At 40.4% G+C, this 23,609-nt stretch overlaps 1 protein-coding gene across 5 annotated transcripts in view; it reads right to left on the bottom strand.

Annotated features, from left to right (window-relative positions):
• BMPER (BMP binding endothelial regulator) overlaps positions 1-23,609 on the bottom strand; it is a 147,958-nt gene that overhangs the window by 35,362 nt on the left and 88,987 nt on the right. For all 5 annotated transcript variants that reach the window (XM_077178303.1, XM_077178318.1, XM_054629502.2 and 2 more), the window contains 2 exons: positions 17,867-18,196; positions 10,423-10,759 (listed from right to left, as the gene is read on the bottom strand). In XM_077178303.1, the coding sequence (XP_077034418.1) occupies positions 10,423-10,759; positions 17,867-18,196 (667 nt within the window). The remainder of the gene's footprint in view (positions 1-10,422; positions 10,760-17,866; positions 18,197-23,609) is intronic.

The following is a 23,609-nucleotide window of genomic DNA, read 5'->3' as shown; positions in this document are numbered from 1 at the left end:
ATAACCCTACTGCTCCCTTTGGGTGAGGAAGGTACTCGTCATAGTGTATTTTGGATGCAGTGGCATTTTAGTTCTACCCCTGCTCCAGGATGACACTGGCAAAGTCTGTGTCTGCTCTGACACATCCACCAGAGAGAGTTAATTATAGGAGCACAGCCACATGTGTGTTTCCAATAGGCATCTCAATAGTTTAAGAGTGGGTGAACCCAACACACACACCCACACATTACCCAAGATTAGGGATTGTAGTGGCAAACATTTAAGATGGACAAATACACAGAAGTACCTGTGACACCATTCTTGCCTGCTCCCATTGAGTCTGCTCTTTGCTTTGGTGCTGCAATGCCTGAGGGTACAATAAACCTTAGGTGCTAAAACTTGCCGTGGGGGGTCATGACCTTTTGTGGTCATGTCCCAGGTCCTCACCAGAACTTGCCCTGCCACATATGTAGGACCTGTGTGCTCACAGTTAATCAAGGGCTGCATCTGTCTCTCATCTCACTGCTGGCGCCTGGTGCTCAATCTGCTCTTGCTCTCAGAGCTCGCTGCCAGGGTACAAACATTTTGCAGGTTGAATAGCAAAGGGAGAGGACCCCAAAATGGATTGTGCTGTGTTTGTTTGAGGCACTGTGTAAATCACAAGTCCTGCCAAGTGCTGATTCCTTCATGTGCTGTGAAGAATGATAGAAAAATGAGGCTTGAATAATTAGAAGATAATTGCTTTACACACTAGTAGTTTGTACTTGAGAGAGCAAACGTGGAGTATGGGATCTTCACACACCTCTCAGTACAGCAAGCCCTTATGGGGACAGACAGGAAAGAAGGAGATTTGCCTATACCCCGGATTGCTGCTTTATACCACAGACAGCTACTTAAAAGCTGACATAATGCAGAGGTCCAGAGAGATCTCAAAGCCTGGGAACATCCCAGATTTTTTGGATGCCCTGTGAGATTGAGAAAACAAGACAGCAAAGCTGAAAGAAAAATCTGCAACTATTAAAAACACCCACAAGAAAGCTTTTAGTTAAATCTAACCCATAAAATGTCTCTAGAATGGACCCCTCATGTGCAGCAAGTCAGCTCTCCAAAATAGAGGGAGAGCAAGCTTGATAAGCTCCTTGGAGCTGTCAAAACCTTCCTAAGGCAAGCTTTATACAGAATTTTTTTTGTAGTGGTCACAGCTCACGTCCTGCTTTGTCTGGTTATCCTGCCAGAAACATAAATGAACTCATAAGAATAACAGGAGGATTTGGTTAAGCTTATTTTTAAAACATTTCCCACAAATTCATCTCATTTGCCTGCTTACAAACACCCTTGCTCATCTTTGCTGTGTGTCTAATTAGGTAGGATATACTGCAGGTGGCTTAAAATAGGGACTGAAATATAGCAGTTTTGCAGTTATGCATGCTAAAGGAAAGGTAATTAAAATGTCATGTTATGGAGATGTAAACTGATCATCTCAGGGGCCTGAAAGGATTTCTCCTCCATTTATGACATGGTACAGTTGGCCAGCTACCATATGGGTGGGTTTGTTCTCCGTTGCAACACTTACTGACCTCTCCTTAAGGCAGAATATGAGATCTGATGGGTTGGTTTCTTGAATTTTTTATGTATAGAAATAGACATATTGCCATCAGCTAAGCATCTCTGCATTTTATTTAAAGTCAATACTGCAATAAAGCTTAAAACATAAAAAGCTAAAATTAAATTAAAACAAATTTGCAATGAAAGCCCTGCTGAGAACTTGTCGTAGAGGTTAATTAAAATGAGATTGAATGGAGATCTTGGATTTTGTAGTAGCTGTAGTTAAAAATCTGTGGTACCTGACAGAGACATGGTGGTTTCCCCTGACGATGCTTAAAACTTTTCCAAATAGCATCTCTCCAAAAACAGGATTTCTTTTTGCAGCTAAAAAGAAATACTGCAGAGTAGCAGGTATTTTTTCTTTGGCAATGGATTAAGTTTTACCAACTGGCAGGCGGTATCTTTTTAAAATATTCCTAAAAGGGAGGCTATTTCTCTGCTTTTTTACCAGTTCCTCTCCACACCTTCTCTCCTCTTTAAACATCATGCATTTTATTATAATACTGAAACATCAGTGGTCCTTTCCAGAATAGAAAATGGCTCTTTCAAAAACTATTTATTAGTGTCTGCAACAAGGATGGACTTGTATCTCACCATGGCAGTCCTACAGCATGTTCATGCTCACTGTGAAATAGTGGCATTTGAATAGTGTAGCTGTAATATTTATGATGGTGAATTCTAGATTAAAAAAATTATTCCTAGAGCATGTTTTAAAGCCTATCAAACAAGCTTTGAAAAATGTGAGAGACAGCAGACCTATCATTGCAGGTTCCTTCTACAAGTTCCTTACAGAAAAGAAAAAAAAACCACGAGTGAATTCTAGTCAGCAAAACACAGAACAGACCTCTCAGTTGCCTGTGTCCAGACATATTAGGTTTTTTGCCTTGGAAAGTCACCCTTTAGTTTTCCCCTAGGAAAAAAGAGATCAGCAAACAGGATATGGGTGTCCAGATTTGAATGTGTTTTCTTTTGTCTACCCCAGTAAAGAATGCTAATGAAACAACTAGCTGAAGCTTTCTGAAATTATCTGTGGTACAGCAATTGGTGGGAAGACAAAACAAGGATTACTAACTGATGCAAAGATTACTGTAATACAGCTTCCTGGAACAGGAAAATTCAAAAGGATGAAAACCTGTCACCCAAATATAGCAAAATTCCCATTGATTTCAATAAATCAGAATTGTACCTCATGACATCAAGGCACAGTAGAAAATAAAAACAACACCAAACTACCAAACCTCTATTAAAATAATCCAGGAACAACAAGCTCTAAGAATGCAGTCCATATTGACAAATGATAAGGGTATTGGGCATACCCTGCTTTTCTGTTAGATGTCTCCCCGCCTCCTCCCTACTCCATAGTGCCTACCATCCTGCAGGATCATTTCTGTCTCAGTCAAACTGACCTTACAGCTTCACATGCAGAGTCTCACATCTGTCAGACAATGGACAATGAGGAAGACAGCAATCGGTTATGAAACACCTGACTTGAATTTCATTGAGCCTGGTAATAAACCAGAAAGAAATGATGTTTTACTAGGCAGAAGCAGGTTTTCATCATAATTCTCTATATACCTCCATTCATGATAATGACAAAGGAAGTTCTTTCCTGGAAAAGTGAGAAATGAAGCCTCATAATGCACTTACAAGAAGTAGGAAATAACATTTCATTCAGTGTAAAAGGACAGGTAGGGTTGTGATCATGTAACTACATAAGCAAAACAAATACATTCCAGAAATGCCATCCTTTGAAGGAAAGGAAACTTGCAGGGGTTTAATCACATAGTAGTATGCTGCTTCATCTGGTTTCCTATAACAGATCTCTCCTTGTTAAAAAAAAAAAAATTAAATTTCCATATAGGGAAGTACAAGGGGAACCATGCTCTCCTCAGCTGGAAGCAAGCTATGGACAGTCCCAGGTGAATGGTGTCTATCCAACACCACTGTTTTGTCAGATTTTGGAGCCCTCTCCATCCTAATCCCTTCCCCCCACTGAATCCCAATACCTCAACAGGAAAGGAGACATCTGTGAATCCTCTGGCACTGCTTCGATGTTTTACAGCTGTAATAACCACTGATACAAAGAGAAGAATGTTTTCTAGCCCCAAATTCCTGAGGTACTTTTCTAAACCAACACAAGTGGATGGGACTTGGTTACATGAAAAATACCCCACCAGGGTCAGGGGTGTGAGGAAAGATGAAGAGGAATCATGATCTGCAGAGAATTGAGCTCAGATTTATCTTTTCTGACCACTCAACCCATTTGTCCAAATCCAAACTTCTAATCTTTACATCTAAACAGTATTTTTCAGGGAGCTCGAACTCACTCACTTTTGGATATATCAGATGAAAAATACTTCAAGGAGGGGGCTTAAAAGAGTGGTGATTTTACATATATGCAGTAGTTTTGCAGTACCCTTACCATTAGCATATAGGCAGGGCAGTTTGATGCTTGCTCCTAGAAATCCCAAAATGCATCAGACACAATGAAGTCCATTTTCTCTCATTGCCAGCCACCAGCAGTCTAAGTCATGGTGCCTCTTACCTATATTTCAAGCAGTTCATCACAGCCTTACATAAAATGCACAAGTTGGCATTGAGTGGTTTGAGGGATAATGTCAATTCATATAGAGGCATAAAGGAAAGGCAGTAAGCAGCCCAGACAGATAGGCATGAAGAACTGGTTCCCAAGCACCAGAGCTCTTGCAAGGGTTGGGGACACACTGCCTCTCCCAGTGCCTACGCATCTACTACCAGATTGCTGCGCAGCCCTTTGAAAGACCTCAACAACAGGTTGGAGAGATGGGCAGAGAGGAAGTGTCTCAAGTTCAACAAAGGCAAATGCAGGGTCCTGCACCTGGAGAGGAATAACCCCATGTACCAGCACAGGCTGGGGGCCAAACTGCTGGGAAGCAGCTCTGCAAAGAAGGACCTGGCAGTGTGCCCTTGTGGCCCAGGAGGCCAGTGGTGTCCTGAGGTGCATCAGGAAAAACATTGCCAGCAGGTCGAGGGAGGTGATCCTGCCTTCTGCTCAGCCCTGGTGAGGCCACATCTGGAGTGCTGTGTCCAGCTCTGGGTTCCTGAGTACAAGGGAGATATGGAGCTCCTAGAGCAGGTCCGGGGGGGCAACAAGGACTAGGGAACTGGAGTGTCTTTCTTATGAGGGAATTGGGCCTGTTCAGCCTTGAGACAACTGAAAGGGACCCTCACTAATGTGTATAAATATCTAAAAGTGGGGTGCCAAAAGGACGTTTCCAGGCTCTTCTTGGTGGTGCAAGTCAACAGGAAAAGAGGCAGTGGGCAGAAAATGATGGACAGGAAGTTCCACCTGAACATGAGGAAGAACTTCTTTGCTGTGCAGGTGACTGAGCACTGGAACAGATTGCCCAGAGAGGTTGCAGAGTCTGTCTCACTGGACATATTCAAGAACCCTCTGGACACAATTTTGTGCCATGTACACTAGGATGATCCCTCCTGAGCAGGGAGGTTGGACCAGATGACCCCACTCTTGTCCCCGCCAACCTTACTCATTTTTTGATTCTGTGATTCATAGAAAACTCACATCCTCATGCAGATTTGTTTAAAAATAAAAAAAAACCAAAACAATAATTGTTTCAAATATGTTTAAATTCCTTTCTAACCAGAAGTTCCCTGGGCCATGCAGCTGCTCTATGACAATTTGCCCAAGAAGCTGAATAAATTGTTTCATCCTGAGCTCCTCTCTGTTGTGGTTACACTGCTGCTAGTACCCAGACTCAGGGCCAGCTTCAGGCAGATAGTCTGACAGGCACAGAAACATCCATTCCTCAGCACAAGGGCCAGCAGAAGCAAGAGCCAACCCCTGCTCTGTGCCAAGTCTGTAAGGGGACCAGTCACAGTTTCATGCCATCAGTCCCTTTCTTGAGCCAACACCACTGGCTTTGTCTTGAAGGGGGACACAGCCAGCTCTGCCCCAGGGTGAGTGGAAAGACATATGTGGAGGCTGGTTCAGGAGCAGGAGCCAGGGCAGGAGTCACCCTGGTGAGCACTAAGAGCTACAGCTGCCCAGCACTTACACCACTCCAGAGGAGTAGAGCAGCTCCAGAGGAGTCCTGGAGCAGCCCAGCCTCAGCCAGAGCAACTGCTGTGCCCTAATCCATAGCCAGAACCTGAAAACCTTGTGGGGAGAATTTTGCAATTTGCACTTTGGCAGTAAACTGAGGGTTCCAGAGATCTCAGTTCCATCCACCCCTTAAACACTTGAAACAGGATTTTCTTAAGTCATTCTTCAGCATACATTCCTTTTGTACCATCCTGCTGAGTGAACATAGGGGCACAACCACATGAATTTTACTGTAGGACATCATTGCTAACAGGGAAAAAGACCTTCAAACCTTTTGCTTCAAAGCCACAAAACTTTGGTGCCCATCTTTCAAACAGTTTGTAACCATCTTTGCAATGCTCACATGTTCTCTGCAGCCGTTTTATGGCATCACTGCCAATCTTAATAACAGAGAACAGGCTACACAACGTTGCAAATTTTGCCTCAACTCCAAGCAGTAGTATTTTCTCTAGTTAAGTGGAAATTTTTAGAAAAACTGCAAGACTGCAGCAGTTAACTGCATAAAGTAAATAGGTTAACTGAGACAGAAATTCATTAACTGATTAACCCAGAACTATAGATGAAGTAATATCACCACATCACAAAGAACATTTAAGTAAAGAATTGCAATAAAGTAGATTTTCAATTATTGAATGCATGTGATTAACAGATTCAAACAAATGATGCTATTAGTATGTTAATTATTGCTTGCCCTAAACTACTGATGATTAAAGTGTTTAAGAGAAAAACACATCCCAGGACAATTACAAAAGAGAAAAAGAGTAATTAATTATTCAGAGTGCTATTGCCTGCTGAAATACAATAATAACAATAGCAAAAATATATATTAATAATAGGAATAATAATAATAATAAAAAGACTTCTCTTAAAAGTTAGGGACACAAATTTTCCAATGTGAAATAGAGAAATCTACTCAGCAGATACTGAATTTTTTCAAAAATTGTGGCAGTAGTGAGAGACTCAAGCACTGTCTAATCAGTCATTTATGAGCTCAGCTGCTGTGCAGGTGTGTTAGAGATGGGTGATACACCGATATCATGTCGATGTCATGTTCCAAATCCATTGATGCAACTGCTTAAAAGAAAAAGACCCCACCAAGCTACTAGAAAGCCATGGATGCCAACGAGGGCAGGTGTTCAGGTATGAGTCCTGTGTCTTCCTCTACAGTGTCTCCTGCAGCCACATTTCTCCCTGCATAAAGCAGCATTGCTGTGGCTCCCTCACTGCAGTCCCTAGACCTGTGGTAGGGGCTGCCTGCTCCTCTCAAGGAGGCTCCTGAGAGGTGTCAGTCATGACCGAGCACAGCAGGCATGGGATCACACTGGTGACCTGCCTTGCATGATCACATTGCTCCCTGGCCTCACCTGCTGGGGTCACCTGCAGGCCCCTGCTACAGCACAGCTCAAAGATGCACAATGAGATCAGCCATGGGGTACAGTTTGGTGAGAACAGAAAGTCCTCTTCTCCTTTTTCAAGCTCCCCAAGATCCCCAAATCCTCATCCATGAGCTTAAATGGTACCATAATATTTCCCAATAATGTGATAGAGCTTTTTCTGTTAACAACAGCACAAGATATTGAGACAGTATCACCTAATTTTAGTTCTGCTTATACTCAAGAGCAGTTTCAGGAGTTTGAGTGACAGCTTTATTGCATACATGGTTTAAATATCTTGCCTACAACTTGATGCTGAGTAACCTTGGTAACTTTCTTTTACCTTATTTTTTTTTCAAGGACCACTCTAGGAAGGTTAGCCATAATGAAATACCAAATAGATAAGTGGCAATAGTGGTGACCCTAACTGCTAATCTCTTCTTCACACAGGATTTACCAAAATCTCCTAGAAATTCAAAATATTTTCCCTGCTTAATGAACTTGCCTCCAAAAAGTTGAACACAAAGGTTATTTTTAGAGTATTACACATGAGTACTGAACAACTAGAAATGCATTAAAGACAAACAAAAAATACCAGCCCCAAACTAAACAAAGCAAACCACAATTTAAAAAACATCGTTTTTTTAATAGTAACATTAGTTACAAAACAAAGAACTTAAAAAGTGGTGTAAAATTTTGTTCATCTGCAGTCAGAACAATTTCAAAATCCTTTCTCACATGCTCACATTTTACTTTCTTCTGCCATATGCTTTGCAGGAAAACACAAGTCACCAAAGTCACAACATCACAAAAAAAGGGTTAAGGGTAAGATGCAAAACCTAAGGTGTCACAGATCTCTCAAGGTCAAGCACAGGAGTCAACATGCAGCTAGATCTCTACTCTCTAAAACATGAGCTATATCCTTTTCACTTAACAACCATGACAATCATGCTGCATGTTTTTTGGATGGCTAACAAAAGGAGAAACTACAGCTGTACAAAGAATGAGACTTAAATGAATTTGAGATATCTTCACACAAATCTCCTCAGTAACACAATGTCAAACAAAAGTTTGCAGTGCATTGTTCGCTGCCTTTTTTGGTATTTGGAGAAAACACACCCTAATTCCTAATGTTCCTGCTGAGTTTATTTCTATTTTTGAGAATTTTTATTAATAGCAGGTCACTACCCGAGCAGCAAAATGAAAATGAAGCAATGTCAGTAATACAGGCAAAAAGGACAAAGAAAGGATAACTCTTGAAAATATAGTATTTCAAAAGGAAAAATTCCATAATTATGTTGGAGGGTAAAAACTGAGAAGCTATTCAGTTCAATGAGGATATTGGGAGAAAAAAAAAGGATCTAACCCTATCATTCTGCCTCCTCCCTTTTCGTACGGCTAAGAGCCTGCTCAGATTAAAAAAAGCAGAATTTTAAAAATTTTAGTTGAACTTACCCTGAAATTAGAGAACATTGACTAAATATGCTTCTCCAAAAAAACCTCAGTTAAAAGCTGTGTTAATTTGAATTTCTTTCAATGGAAATCTAAATCTCCTGCAAAAGCACATCACCAGTAATGAGTTATTGGAACAGAATTAATGAAAAATGCAAATCTTTCTTGAATGTGTATCCCATAATCATTACCTCCTTGTGGACACTTCCTGGTATGAAAAATGGCCATGGTCATTGACAAAATTCCTTGCTACAACTTTATCAGTTTCTAACAAGAAGCAGCATTCTATTATATACCATTATTTAGCTATAAATGATAGTTTATCTTCATTCCTGTGTTGGAAGCTGAGCATTTTAACAGCTAGCAACATCGAAATGGAAACAACAGCTACTTCTGACAAAATATGATGGTCATTTCAATGTAACGTTTCCTGAGGGAAAAATACACTTTTCTACAAAAGGACACAAATTAAATACTTGCTTGATTTCATTGCCTTTCCAGGACAAACATTAGATATCATTTTAAAGGAACAGAAAAGCTCTATGGTAATTCTTGAGTGCAACCATGTAGAATTTTTTTGACTGTTGTAGCCAAAATATAAATCACTTTCTGCTCTGGTGTCAGGAAGTGTATTGCACTAAATTAATCACGAGCTACTTTAAAAAAGGAACAAAAAATCCACTGCAAAATTAAACAAATCTCCCTGCACCTGTTTTCCATTTGCATTGTCACCACTTACCTTTAAAGGACGATGGAAGTGAGATGGGAATGTTGCTGAAATGTATTCAACAGAACCTGTGTGCGTGTGTTAGCTTCTCTAGTGCTCTCTGTTGTGCCTTCAGCCATTGGAAAAGATAAAGTGTCATAACCTGCACACAATATAATCTTTACTCTTTGCCAGGCTCCTAGCACAGGACACACCACAGCAAAATAAATGCTGTGTGCTGAGGCACACAGACCACAAGCCAAGCTGTATGTTTCTTCTAGCATTTCCCAGTCTCAGATGTATTCTGCTGGATTAGATAAACGTCTTTCTGTCTCATTATAAAAAAAGAGGAAAGGCAATTCCTAAGGGAAATTGAGTCATTCTAGAAAACTTTTCCTAGTAAATCAAATAGTGAATGTGACCAAGTGGGGAAAGCTGGGAGCACGGAGATCAGGCAGCTTCATCTACAACCATACAACTGTGACTCAGCTTGCTCTTACCTTTTATGTCAGGCAATCTAAAGACTAGACAATTGTATTTACTGAGTGAGGGGAAAATAAATTCATGCCAATTAAAGGCCAGAAAATATGTCTTTGTGGCTTAAACTTAAACCATTTTAAAGATAAAAAAAATCTATAATAATTCACTCAGACAAGGATTCTAGATCCTCATCTGTCTTTCTTTTCTCCCAGGGCAGGACAGGCCATGCATGGAATTTTTTGTTAACGGTCCCCTTTCAAACTCTCAACCCACAAACCACACCATCCAAGAGGCATTAGACATATTTAATATCCTTGCTTTAATAGAGTAATTTTCAAAATGTTTCTGGGAAGACACACTTCTGTGGACCACAAGCAATAGCAATTGAAGTCAGCCTCAACTTTACAACTGAGTTTGAAATCAGAGGGAGTTTACAAAAATGTTTTGACATCTCTTCCCCCTCTTTCTTCAGTCTCCAAAAGTACTTTTTCTCTAGCTTGTCACAAGCCTGCCTTCCTTTCTCACTGTTGGCTGCTCAGGTCTATTTGCTCAGGACCATCTTCTGGTTCTGTACTCAGAAAATGTCACATAATATAAACTTGTATATTAATTCTTAACAAACATATCTCAACATGTGTTCAAGTGCTACAGAAACTGGGCCTCCTACCTGGTTTTTCTCATCACACAGTCACTTAGTACCTCTCTTTACAGCAAGCCACACTTACCGGTAAAAGGTGGTATAATCCACTGTTGAATGACAGCTCTGGAACTCCCAGGCTTTGAGCTTCTGGCACTCCCGATGAGCTCGGAGTTTCACCCTGACTGTCCCATGGCAGAGCTCAGGCAGGGGTTTCCTCTGCGGGCGGCTGCAGAACTCGTTCGACTCCACGCGCCAGGATTCAGCGAAGTCGTCCACATCAAACTTAAAATTCCCATCCCCCCCAATCAGGTCATCTCGCTTGTGCCCATTGTAATTGCCACACAAACCACAGAGTTTGCCTTTCAGATGAGGTGCAGCCATGACTTCCACAAAACTGTCTCCATCCCATGAGATTTCCAAGCCTGATAAAAAGAAAAGACAAAGGAAAAAAAAAAAAGAGAGAGAGAAGAAGAAATTGAGGATAACAAACTGCACCTTATGTTTGTGAAACAGCATTAATGGGGCCCTGAATAAAGCCATGGGCTTAGTTCTGATAATGCTGTTAGATTTCTATATAGTTCCCAGTAAGTGCCTCTGGCAAGTGCAGTGTTTCTTAAACTACAGTCAATTGCAATACATGCCTGCCTATCTTTTCTTATTTTTGTTTTTCTTGCTAATGAATGGGGTTATCCTAAAAAAATATGGAGCCAAGGCAGGATACCAATATCAAAGGAGGGCTCTCGCAAAATTCTGCAAATTGAACTTGCTATGGTAAATTTCTAGCTGATTTTGCAGGGGGCCTAGAATTTCAACCATTGTTACCCATTGCACAGGCAGTGGTAATACAAAGATGTCCATGACCCATGAGACTCCAGCTGTAACCTTATGGGAAACATCCTACTCTTGCCTACAAAGCTGACACTGATCGCTCACTGGGATGAATACAACTCTTCCAATACAAGTTACCTTATTTTGGGGGAATAAAAAGAGTTAAAAAGATTACAACAAAGATATATCAGATGGCAAAACTGATGTAAGAAAGCATTCTGGATTGGATTCAAACTGTTCACTCAAAAGGCATTAATTACCAGCTTTTTGTCTGCATAAGTTAGCAAAACTGAGAAATTATGGTAAACATCAAACCTTCACCTAGTGGCTGGGATGTAAGCCCTCTCCTACAATTTGCTTTACAGGAAGGTTTGGCACTTCTGGAACATCAAAATCAGAGTTACTTTTTGTGAGTGACACCCATTTTATCTGTCTGTACCCATCTAAAAGCTAGGTGTCTATTTTAAGTCAGCTGTCTAGGCCCTTTGATGGAGTAAAATAGGCAGCTCTGGATCACAACAGACTGTCTAATGCAGAGGAAATAAACTACTTTCTGAATGTCTTTCTCTTCCCAGAGATACTCTAGAGGGGCCAGAAATCAGGTGGAGACTAAACTTCTAGTTTTTACCTTAGCGACTGTAAATGAAATGGATTCCATTCTTTGAGGAGTAAATAGGCAGCTCATAAGGGAAAACCATTTTGATATCATTTGGGATAAAAACAACACCAAGAAACATTGCTCTTAACTTCTACCCAAAAATGGCCTTTCTGGTAACTATTTCCACTGTCTCCTGAATCCTTCTATGTCACATCTGCAGGAACCCTGCATTTGAAGTTCACAAATCATTTTGCTGATATTAACTTATTCTCATAAAATACCTGTGAGCAGCCATTGGTTAAGGATAAACACAAGATCCTGCTTTTCAACAGGATAATCCAGATTTTACCCTGTTCCCTTGCTTAGCCAAGAATACCAAAGAGCATCATTCTGTGGTGCAGGACCAGGGCTTCGCTCCAGCTTTCTTCATTTGCTGTGTGGGCTGGCTTAGCACCACCCTTTCCCCTGGTAAATCAGTGCTTGTCACTGTGTGATCCAAATCCTGCCCTATCCTCATGCAAGTAATTAACATACCAGTGACTCAGTTCAAAGCTGGAATCCTTCCTTCAGCAACACATCCCATTGTCTCCTATGACAATTCCTACCTGTGCTGCAGAGGAACAGGGTGAGGTTCAAGAGGAAATGATGGCTATAGAAGGGTGCCATCTTAACATCCTGCCCCAGTGCTTGTGTGGGTTACACCATGTCTCCAAGAGTTTTGGGAATGATTTACTCATCAAGACTGTGAAGGTAATTCTGCATTACCAGTCACTGCAGTCTATTACACTGTTTTCTTAACACCATAGCTTAGCAATGGTAGCACAAATGTATCCTGAGCTAACTATGCCTGAAATCAGTTTCAAATTACCTCATAAACCCAGCATGGATGGGGCCACTGTCTCCTCCTCCAAAGGCACTTTGCACCCAGCCAACTGAGAAATTGTGCAAGACTACAATTGTTAATGAGGCCAGCACAGTGGCAAGGGGGAAAGCTGCCTTTTAAGCTGCTTCATACATTATCACTGCTGGACAAATTCAAAATCCAGCGGTCTTTGCTTCTGACAACACTGAACAAAACAAAACACAGCTTGATTTGCAGACACAAGATTAATACTGCCGTGCTGGCATTTAGAAAATACTTGACATTAACTTATAAACCAAGATTTCTTCAGACTTGAGAATCATATAAACTTTCTCAAAGTTTAAAGCATCAAGATCCAAATTCTCAGACAGTTCTTTTCAGAAAATAACTAAAGCCTTAAAGCTATGTTGAAGTTTTTCCCCCAGAGAAGCTCCCTCAGAAGCTCCCTACTTTAAACAAAGTCAGAAAAGACTGGCTAAGGATTCTGCCTTAAGTTTGCTTTTAAGACTATTTTTTTTTCTTAAGACAAAACTTACTGACCTTCAGTTAAAATACATTAATTATGAAAGGTTAACTTGAAAATTTTTCTGAACATTTATGTCCTCTTTCCCTGAGTTAATTTACTTTTTACATGTTGCTTTTGTAGACTTGCAAAAGAAATGCAGGTATGCAGAAGAAAAATAACATGAAATTATCGCTTTTATTCTCAGCATATAAAAATGCACATTTTTAAATCTAGAGATTCCTGCCTTGATTACTGGATTTCATTCAAGAGATTCACTGTGTAACTGCCACATGGATGTACTTTCCTCTAGCTGGTATGGCTTAATTACACTTCATTCTGCTGTAATTGCTCAGATAGAAGGGTAATTTCTGGCTTTGATGAAGAGCCTAAAGGTTTCTGTCCATAACAGAGCTTATTCCTTTTTGGAGCAACAAGGAAGGGTAATTACCCCTACATGCATGACAATTTTGTTGGAGCCTGATCACACTCTGCAGTGTGTGCCTTTTGTTTGTTCACAAGCAGAAAGTCCAGTTAGTTTCTGTAAACCAGTAAGAGCTGCGACAGATGGGATTATGCTACAGACCAGTGTTTGAAATGGTCTCGTTGGCAGGCAGAAACTGTTTGGAAGATTTTCTTGGTGCCTACACCCCCCCTTTCTTCCCCCCACCCAAAATGAATGAGTTTCCCATTCACTTGGACAAGAATCAGAAACCAAGAGATGAGAAGCCAAAGGATGCAACATCTGTCCCATCTGGGGATGTGCAGAAAAGGAATATTCTCTGAGTTACTTTTTCATTTTTTCCAATTACTCCCTCTCTTTGAAGGATGCTCAACCAACTTGTTACTTGATTTTTTAACTTGGCATATTGTCTGCTCTACTCCATTAAAAAAAATCCTTCTGGATTTATGCATATCATACACTGAGTTGCCCATTATAGGACCTCTCATCAATTGTTCTGCATGATTTTTCATGGCATCCTTGAGGTTTAAAGGCATCCTCAAGAACTCGCAAACAGCTCTTCCCCAGACATTTAATGCCAAAGTAGTACAGAAAAAATGCAGCAAAATGGCTTTGTGCAAAAGATAGTGCAGAAACAAGAACAACAAAATGCTTGTGCAATAGAGGAATGGGTAAGTAACACCAGCCCCATGTTACCTACCAAAGACACTTTTGTCTTTCTAGCACACAAATTTGGATAAGGACTCAACACCCCAAGCACGCCCATAGCTGCCAGTGCAGAGTACAAGGACTGCTGCTGCGTGCCATCCAGGGCTACAGCTGGTGAGGAATTTAGCAACAAAACAGGTTTTCACTGGAAAATGCCAATTCATCAGAACTGAAATGCTTCAGGGAGACATATCGTATTCAATGAACTTCCAACACAGCACCGGCAGAGCTCCAAGCTGGTTTCCTGCCAGCTCGCCTGGTGGGCTGCCTGGAAGCCTGAATGATCAGGGTATGAAACTCCAAGACTGCCCTGCCATGCACACTGCCCTGTAGCCAGGGACCACAAGACTTCCTGAATCTTTGGGCTTGTCTGTTTTATCTAAGGCTCAATTCCCAGCTCTGCAAAAGGAAAACCAAAATCCGTGGGAATGCTGGCTGAGCTGTAAGGACCAGACCCTGCATTTCCCAGCCCAATTTTATTTTGAATTTTACTTCTGGTGCAGCAGTTTTGCTTATTTTTCATTACTTCCTCTCTCTCTTTTTTCACCCTACACTGGGAAAGCATATATTTTTAAAAATCCATGTTTCCTTCTGAAACAGAAATTTCTCCAGTTTTTTTCCCCAGGTACTGAGAACTTCTTCTGGAACAAAATGTTTGCCTCTAAACCAGTTCTACTCAGCACATTCTTCCTCTCTACAGTCTCTCTGCTGCTTGTCCTCTCCCAGCAAAATGGAGCCAGGTCATTCTGCTACTTCTCAGGCCTTATGTGCTGAAGAAAGTAGGACTTGGCCCATCATTCTGTATTCAGCAAGAGAAACCTGATCCTGCTCCGTTAAGAGGAGGAATTATTTAGGCTATAATTTGCAGTGATTACACACTGTTTGGTATGTTGTCATATGCCATGTTTGCACTTCCTCTGCCAACACATGGACAAAGATGTGTGCAGTCATTTATTAGGCTTGCACCAGAGACAAATGGAATAGCAGCAGGATTAGTTGTCATTCATCTTCGGTTGAAAACCTTTCCTTGGCCTGTGGCTGGCTAATGAAATCCACATCGCCTGAATTCATGGTGTTCAGCTGGCTGCAAAGAAAAACCCTCAAGATGCTTCTAATTAGAACTTGTGAATAATGGTCAACTTGTGTGCATTTTACAGACAGCCACAAAAATCTGCATTGCCACTTTGAGGAATGAGCCCAGAGCTGGGATCCACATTATGCAGACTCACTTTTCCAGAGGCAATATGAACAGGTGTCTAAATTCTCAGCTCAACAGCGGGTGCTAGTGTCCCCCCGAAACAAAATTATGCTAGATAATGAGTATGACTGTGTGTCATGCCTGTGACTGTATCACTCCATAAGAAAGACTGGTTTCACTGCTTTCACATGGCATTTAATTGAATTAACAGTAAACAGTATCCTCACTGAAACAGTACTTCACTGTGTAAGAGAAGTCTCTCAGGACTACAGTAGTACCTAACACATGCTAATGAGAAAGTTTTCAACTCCCCCTCAGTATTTATCTACGCAAAGACACTATAGTTTGAGAACAGTTTATCAAAACAAAAGTAAGTCCTCTTACTTTTTAGCATTTTGACAATTTAGCATTTTGACAATTAATGCATTTTCTAAGACTCAAAAAACCTGAGAGAATGCTACTTTCCTTCCCCTTTTCTAGAAATAAGGTAGAAATTTTACTTCTAGTGCAGCAGTTTTGCTTATTTTGTATTACTTCCTCCCTCTCTTTTTTCACCTTACACTGGGAAAGCATATATTTTTTTAAATCCTTCTGAAACAGAAATTTCTCCAACTTTTTTTCTCCTGGTGAAAAAATTCTATAAAGTTTCTCATTTCCTCTTGCTTGTGGTGTTTGTTCCTTGCAGACAACTTCTTACTTGGGCATAAAGCAAGCCAAATAAGATGGCACTGAACAGTAAATTAGGCCTTGCTTTTCAAACCAGTGCCTCCATTTTGCTGGACAGTGAAATATTTCCGTAATTTTACAACTTAAACTCATTCCAGCCATCTATAACTATGAATATATAATTGATCACCTTAACTGCAAGATACATTGCTGCAACTCTGAAAAACATTAATTTTATGTTTAAGAACTGATATTTTCTCTGTTCTTATCTGTATCAAATGATACCATGTATTGAGTTTTTATGGTAAGATTTTGGAAGGAGAAGGCTACAGGGGTGGCTTCTGTGAGAGGCTGCCAGAAACTTCCCCCATGTCCGACACAGCCAATTGCAGCTGTCTCTGAGATGGACCAATTCCAGCTGGCTCCAAGATAGGCTCAGCCTTGGCAACAGTGGCAGCACCTCCGGGATAACATATTTAAGAAGGGGGAGAAAAGCCCTGTGCAACTGCAGTCAGAAAGAGGAGGGAGAGTATAAGATCAACAATTCTGCAGTCAACAATTCTGCAGTCAGCAAAAAGGGAGGGAGAGGAGGTACTGAGGCAGCCCAGGGTGCAGACCATGGTGAGACAAGGCTGCCCTCCTGCAGCCCATGGAGCTCCATGCTGGAGTAGATATCCACCTGCAGCCCCTGGATAACCTCACACTGGAGCAGATGGATGTCAGGAGACTGTGACCCCATGGGAAGCCATGAAGAGAGGAGCCCACCCTAGAGCATATTTGCTAGCAGGACTTGTGACCTCATGGGGAATCCACATTGGAGTCTGTTCCTGGAGGGCTGCACCCTGTAGAAGGGACCTGCATTTTTGAAGTTTGTGAAGAAATGCAGCCCATGGGAGGGACAAACACTGGAGAAGTTTGCAGAGAACTCTCCTGTGGAAGGGACTCTCCATGCTGGAGCAACAAATAAGTGTGAGGAGGAAGAAGTGGTAGATACAGTATGTGTGATGGACTGACTGCAAATCCCATTCCCAATCCCCCTACAGCACTCAGGGCAGGAGGAGGTAGAGAGAATCAGGAGTAAAGTTAAGTTTGTGAAGAAGAGGATTTGGAGCGTGGAGGCTTTTTGAAGATTTTACTTCATTTCTCATTATCCTACCCTAATATTATTGGCAATAAATTAAACTAATTTCCCGAAATGGAGTCTATTTTTTCTCACAGTGGTAATTGCTGAGTGATATCTACCAGTCCATATCTTGAACCACAAGTCTTCCACTATATTTTCTCCTTCCTGTCCAGGTGAGGAAGAAAGTGATACAGTGGCTTTGGTGGGCATGGGCATGTTTAGTTGATGTCCAGCCAGGGTCAACCCACCATACTCTCCATAAGCCACTTTTAAGTTACTGGAAGTGAAAGTCATAGCACATTTGTCTGTTTGGGCAGCTAATTATCAGCTGCAGAATGAAACACAGCCAAGCAATATCCTCCAGGCTTCAAACTCATAGCTGGGATTTCTGTCTGCTTGTGGGCTGTGGGAATTTTGAAAGCACTGTGGGTTTCTCTGATCTCTAAAGAGTTATAATGCTATTTATTACTGCTATCATGTTTTTTTACTGATTACTGTTCATGCTGAACTTCAGAAGTTTTTCAGAGAGAAAGAAGACACACACACAAACACATACACAGACACACACATACTTGTCTTACCTGCTTTGGTTGTCACTTTCAGCAAATAACCATCCAAATCGATGTGAAATTGCGGTGTCTCGCAAGGCAGTGAAATTCGGGTCCCATTCCACTTCACTGTGAGGTGCTGCTGGAGGCTGATTGTGCTTCTGCCCAACACAAGGTCCACTGACTTTGTCCAGGAGAAAGAACGGGTCCGACGGGCATCGTTTTTTACCAGCACCTGAAAGGGTGAGGCAGAGGAGGAGCAGTCTTTCGTCAAAACGTACTGACATGTTCCCTGAAAGTTAAATGTCCGTCCATCAAAAGTGTTGTAGTGAGGATCTCCAAATACAGTGCAAACTCCAGGCTCTGCAGGTGAGTGAGAAACAAAAGTGCCATATCAATCAAAGGTGGAAAAAAGCAGTTATAAGAACTTAGAGATGCTGCTCTCACCTAATCTACCTGCTCTACAGGGTAGATTTTGACTGGTGCCCACAGAGATTAAATATATCTTTGAAAAACAAAAGCTTTATTGCTTTAGAAGTCTTCCCCAAAGTGGCTGGTAACAAAGGCCAGTTCATCCCTGGGGCAGCATAGGAAGGCTAAGCTGCAACTTTGTCCCTTAAACACAACGTACAGTTTAGATTATTACAACACCTGTGAACTTTTTCAAATTTCAGTGACTCCCTGAAATAAAAAACATCAGATCATTTTAGCAGGAGCTGGGTCAGTTCGTATTTTATATGTATACACTTACAAATATTGTACATTTATAAACTAGATGTGTTTACATGTTTTTTCTCCAAAATACCTGTAGAACCAGCATCTTTTTTCAGTGTTACAAGCTATTGTATATGTTGTTTATACACAACTGACTTGTCAAAGTTATTGATATCACATACCAACTAAAAGTCAGTAGTACATGACTAACATGATGCAATGACTGCCAAAGAGCATGGTGTCTCTACCAATCATTGAAGATCTCTTATGGATGTTTGAAGCTATACACTGGACAGAGAACTCACAGCCCAAAGACAGAACATTTCCATATTCATAGCAACGATGCTGAGTTACCCAGCAGCTACCCAGCAACTGATTGAATTGCCTCACAACCAAAGATAGCAGCAAACATATTTGCCTTGCAGTCTTCTGGTATAACAATAGGTTCTAACCACATTGCTGGTATTCCTGGAAGAAGGAGTCTCAAGGCAGAGAAATGCACACTGCTATTGCCAGCTGTATACCCATGGGCTAAGGCTGCTTTTGAAAGATGATGTCTGTTTAATTAAAAATGGCTTGCTTGAAAAATCAGCTTAAAAAAAGCCAAATTCAAATCTACAAAAAAGAAGTAGACATAAATGTTTTGGAGAAGGGGAAGGGAATTCCTCCCATGGAGTGCAGTACAGCTCTAACTACAAAATACACCTTTCCCAACAGAGTTTTTTCAGCCTTAGCAGAGTGCTATGCTAAAGTAACTAAACTTTCTGGTGTTTTTCTAGCTGTAAAGAGCACCCAAGGAAACCTACATGGAGACACAGAAAATGGAGCTGAAGGAGGCCCCATGAGACATTACCTTTTTTTTTCTCCAGCTGCAATGAAGAATCACCTGCACCTATATTATTCCTGATAGATGTTTATCTAATCTGTCCATAAAGAGCAGTAGTAACAGCAGCTCCATAGCCACCTCTGGCAACCTGCTGCAGTTTTGGTCTGCCCCTTCTACAACAAATGTCTTCCTAAAGCCTAATCTCACTTTCTCCTCACTGCATGGTGCAGAGCCATCACAGTGCTGATGCCTGGGTGATTTGTGCTCTACCCCTAATGGGCCACACGCATGCTTCTTTAGCTATGCCAGTAACTCATCTTGGCATCATTATTACTCCTCTTTACTGGAGTGTCTGGCAACTAGGGACCAAAAGTTTCAATTTCTCAAGGACATCATATTGAAAACTCCATCAGAAATCAAAATGGTCCATATTTGATCAACATCTCCAGAAAACAGGCCTGATAGACTTCAGGCAGGTCCCTGAAAACCAAGCCATTTAGGCAAAAGAGTGCTTTTAAAAATGTGCACTTCTGTGAGTTTTCTTTTCTTCACTTATACCAATGAGGACGTCAATATCTGCTTTCCAAAGTTCATTAAACAATTAATTGATTCTCCATAAATTGGCAGGAACTACATGGATTTTAATTAATAACATCATTTTTAACAATAGGAAAAATAATCTATAGATTTTGTATGGAGACCATCTGACTTTACCCATTACTAAATCATACTAACATGTTTCTGATTTCCTTATGTATACATCTAAGTATCTGCATGATGAGTATTAAGATACACGTTATTACAAGCTCAGACAGTACTTCAACTATTCCAGCTTTAATTTTTTCTTAAATTTAATGACAACTTTTACTAAAACTTTTATGAAAAAACATCAGCCAAACATCAGTGAAGATTCTAGAGGAAAGATCAGATTTTGATCTCTCTTTCTAAATCCAAGAATGTGGACATGTTATACATGTTTTTAACCAACCTACTGGGAGGAGGAGGAGGCTGGTTCTTCACCTAAGCAAGTGACTAAGAGGCAAGACATGAGAGGAACAAACATAATTTAGAGATGTGCAAGTAAAATTGATAGTACCAATGGGATCCAAAGGAAATATTTATTTTTAATTTCTAATGTGCTATGCAGAGTAGTGCTGTTTTATGTTATGTTACATCATGTCACGTCATATGTCAATTTGATGCCGTGCAGTTAAAAATGGATTTTGGACTGGACAGCTGAAGGTCTGATCCAAACTTTGCTGTTTTCTTTAATAACCAAGGAAATGGAGGAGGGAAAATCCACCTAAAAACAGTCTGAATAACTGATTCTCTGATATCACTGTGTAAAACATTCTTGAAAGGTTTGCTAAAATTGTGGGGTTTAAAAATAAATCTACACCCTGTAAGAGTGTGTGTGATAACTGAGGCACTGCCAGTAAGAAAAACTGGTTGGCCTAGAAATAAACCTTAAATACCGGGTGTAACAAGACTGTCAACATGAAAAGAATTCCTGCTATTTTAGCTTTTGAGTTGTTGTTTATTTCCTTTTGGGAGAGTTTCAATCACATCATATTTTATGGTTTGCTTCTTTTTATTTTTTTTTTTATTTTTCCCTTTCCTTCTTCTTTTTCTTCTTTTTATTTTTTCTTCTTTTTCTTTTTTTTTTCTTTTCTCTTTTCTTTTCTTTTTCCCTTTTGAAACAAACCAGTCTTTATACTTGGCAATTTTTGAAATCCATTGGAAGCACTGATCTCTAGTTAGGATTGTGTGTGACTTTCTTCTCTGTTGGGGCATAACAGATGAAGAGGTGCTGCTGCATCACCAAAGTTATGTTCCCCAACCCTGGAGTATGAATTTTGCTAGCTTATGATAACAAGGTATAGGGTCACAGGTGTAGAGCTTTCCCTTTTTTCCCTAGATCAAATTGTTCCCAGCTTATTGCCAACACTCCGTACGTCAGCTGTCTAAAGCAGAGCTAGAAAAGGGCTATTCTACAATATTTCCCCCTGAGACACCCCCAACCTCCAACTACTTTCAAATTAAGGACTTTCTGAGCTAGACATGGTTTCTATTAATTTAGTAACTTTTGATATAAATATTTTCTGTGATTTTTTCCAGTCCAAATTGTTTTTAGCATCTACGACATCCTTGGGCAAAGGAAATAAAGAATCATTGCCTCTCTCTCATTCTGAATGTGGCATTCATAATCTTTGGTGTCTTCTTTTGCTCATCTAGATATGCACATGAATGCAAATTTATCCATTCCCTCCCTATCCTTGAAAAACACAGATTTTTCAAAAGAGGGCCCCAGAGCTATGTTTAGGAGGCTGTGATTTTCAAAACACCTGAGGCACTCAACTCTGATTAAACATTATTGAGAGCTGGATGCAAACACCACTAAATCTCTTTTGGAAATCCTGCATGTTGCTCCCAAATCAATATTCAGACCTCCATAAAAACTTCTGGGAGCTTGGCAGTTTTTACATTTGTTTTTTAAGCAACTAAATACGGACTTCACACTTTCACGTTTGACTAAAATATTAAACTACGTGTGTGATTAATGCAGTTTGCTCAGCTCCCACCTAAGGCTCTACAGCTCACTTGCCAACTAATAATAGCATTTAGGTGCTAAAAGTGAATACTATAGAACTGTTGGCATGTTTTCCTTGAATTTTCAAATCATGCTCCCAATTCAAATGAAATAGTGACTTTCATTAGAAAAGGCAGTGTTTTTGAAAACACATGTAGCTGTACAAAAAAGGAAGCTAAAAAAGCAATAGCATGGAAAAGAACACATTAGCATTTCCCAAGTTTCAACATACTCTCATAAAGAAAAAAAGTCACAACCTATTTGGCCCATGTGGAGGGATAAAAGTCTGAAAGACGACTCATTTATAGTAAGTAGTATGCTGAGTACAGGTAAGAACCACTTATTAAACTAAGTGGTTGCCAAAAAGAACCTTTCTGCCTTCCACCCAGTGCCTCCATTCCCCCAGACAGTATTTAGCCTTTTTAGAAAGGCAAAATATATATACTGCGTGGTGGAGGCCAGACAGACAGTCAGCACACACATCCTGACCAGCCGAGACCACGAGCATATTGGCTGGGCAATTAGCACACTTGTAGCTCCAGACCAGCCACAGGATATATTGTCTCTAGCTGGGTTTATTATTTGTTGGGATATAAAGGAAATGGGACACAAATCCATAGGAAACCAGGCTCTGTTAGCTCTGGTGCTCATGGAATAGCTTGTTTTGTTTTTTCAGGAGATCAGAGCAGTCAATTGAAGTCCAAGATGTCCAGATGTCTGGTCACACTCTGCTGGGCTTGTAGGTAGTTAAGAGTGGCCAAGAAAAATATACTTTAAATTATAACTAAAATCGGTCTGGACATGTTCTAAGTAAGGAGAAGGAGGAAAAAACACAAGTTTACCAGTGAAGGGTGTTCTGGTTGCAGATCTATAATTCAAAAATATCTCAGCTTTTTAAAAATAAAATTAAACTTTGAATGTAATTAGCCTGTATGCTGAATTAAGCCCTAAATCAAACAGAACACATTATTAACCTCTAAAAACTAGCTACAGAACATGCATAATAGAATTTCATTAGGTTTTCTGTAAAAAATGCATAGCCATAGAGGACTTTCCTCATAACTGCTGCAAAGTGCAGCTTGATATAATACACATTACAAGGTGCGGTGTCAAAAACTCCTCCACAGGAGTCTTTATGGTCTATTTCATAAATAAAATAGCTATTCCAATTTGTCCAAATACATATTTGTACAGTAGACCATCACAGCTGAAATGGGAGGTAAATCATGAACAGTATTCCAGTATGAATAAATAATTGCAGTCTTTTTGTTGCTGTATTTCTTCATGGAAAGGAAATAACAGAAAAAACAGGGACCTATGTGGTCCTTTAGACCCACTTCCTGCTCTTACAGGTACCCACAATGCATAACCTCACTTTGTTTCTTTTTCTTTTCTGTTCTTTGAAAGTCAGCACTTTTTTCAGTAATTCTATAAAGACATATAAAAAGGATGTTGGACCAAGTGAAAGTACCAACCTCTTACTCCTAAGGTGGGTCCAAATGCCCTTGAATTTGGTTTAGCTCCGTTGATCATTTTGTCAATTAAACAAGCTGTGGAATGATTTGTGATGAACAAAATTTTCTGTCCCAAAAGCAGCCTTTACTGAAATATTAATCATGTGTACTGCACATGTAAACCTAGATGAC

The sequence above is a fragment of the Agelaius phoeniceus genome, chromosome 1 (assembly GCF_051311805.1).
Source record: "Agelaius phoeniceus isolate bAgePho1 chromosome 1, bAgePho1.hap1, whole genome shotgun sequence".
In the NCBI taxonomy this organism is placed as follows: Eukaryota; Metazoa; Chordata; class Aves; order Passeriformes; family Icteridae; genus Agelaius; species Agelaius phoeniceus.
The sequence above is the reverse complement of the archived record's forward strand: the minus strand, read 5'-3'. Positions and strand labels throughout refer to the sequence as shown.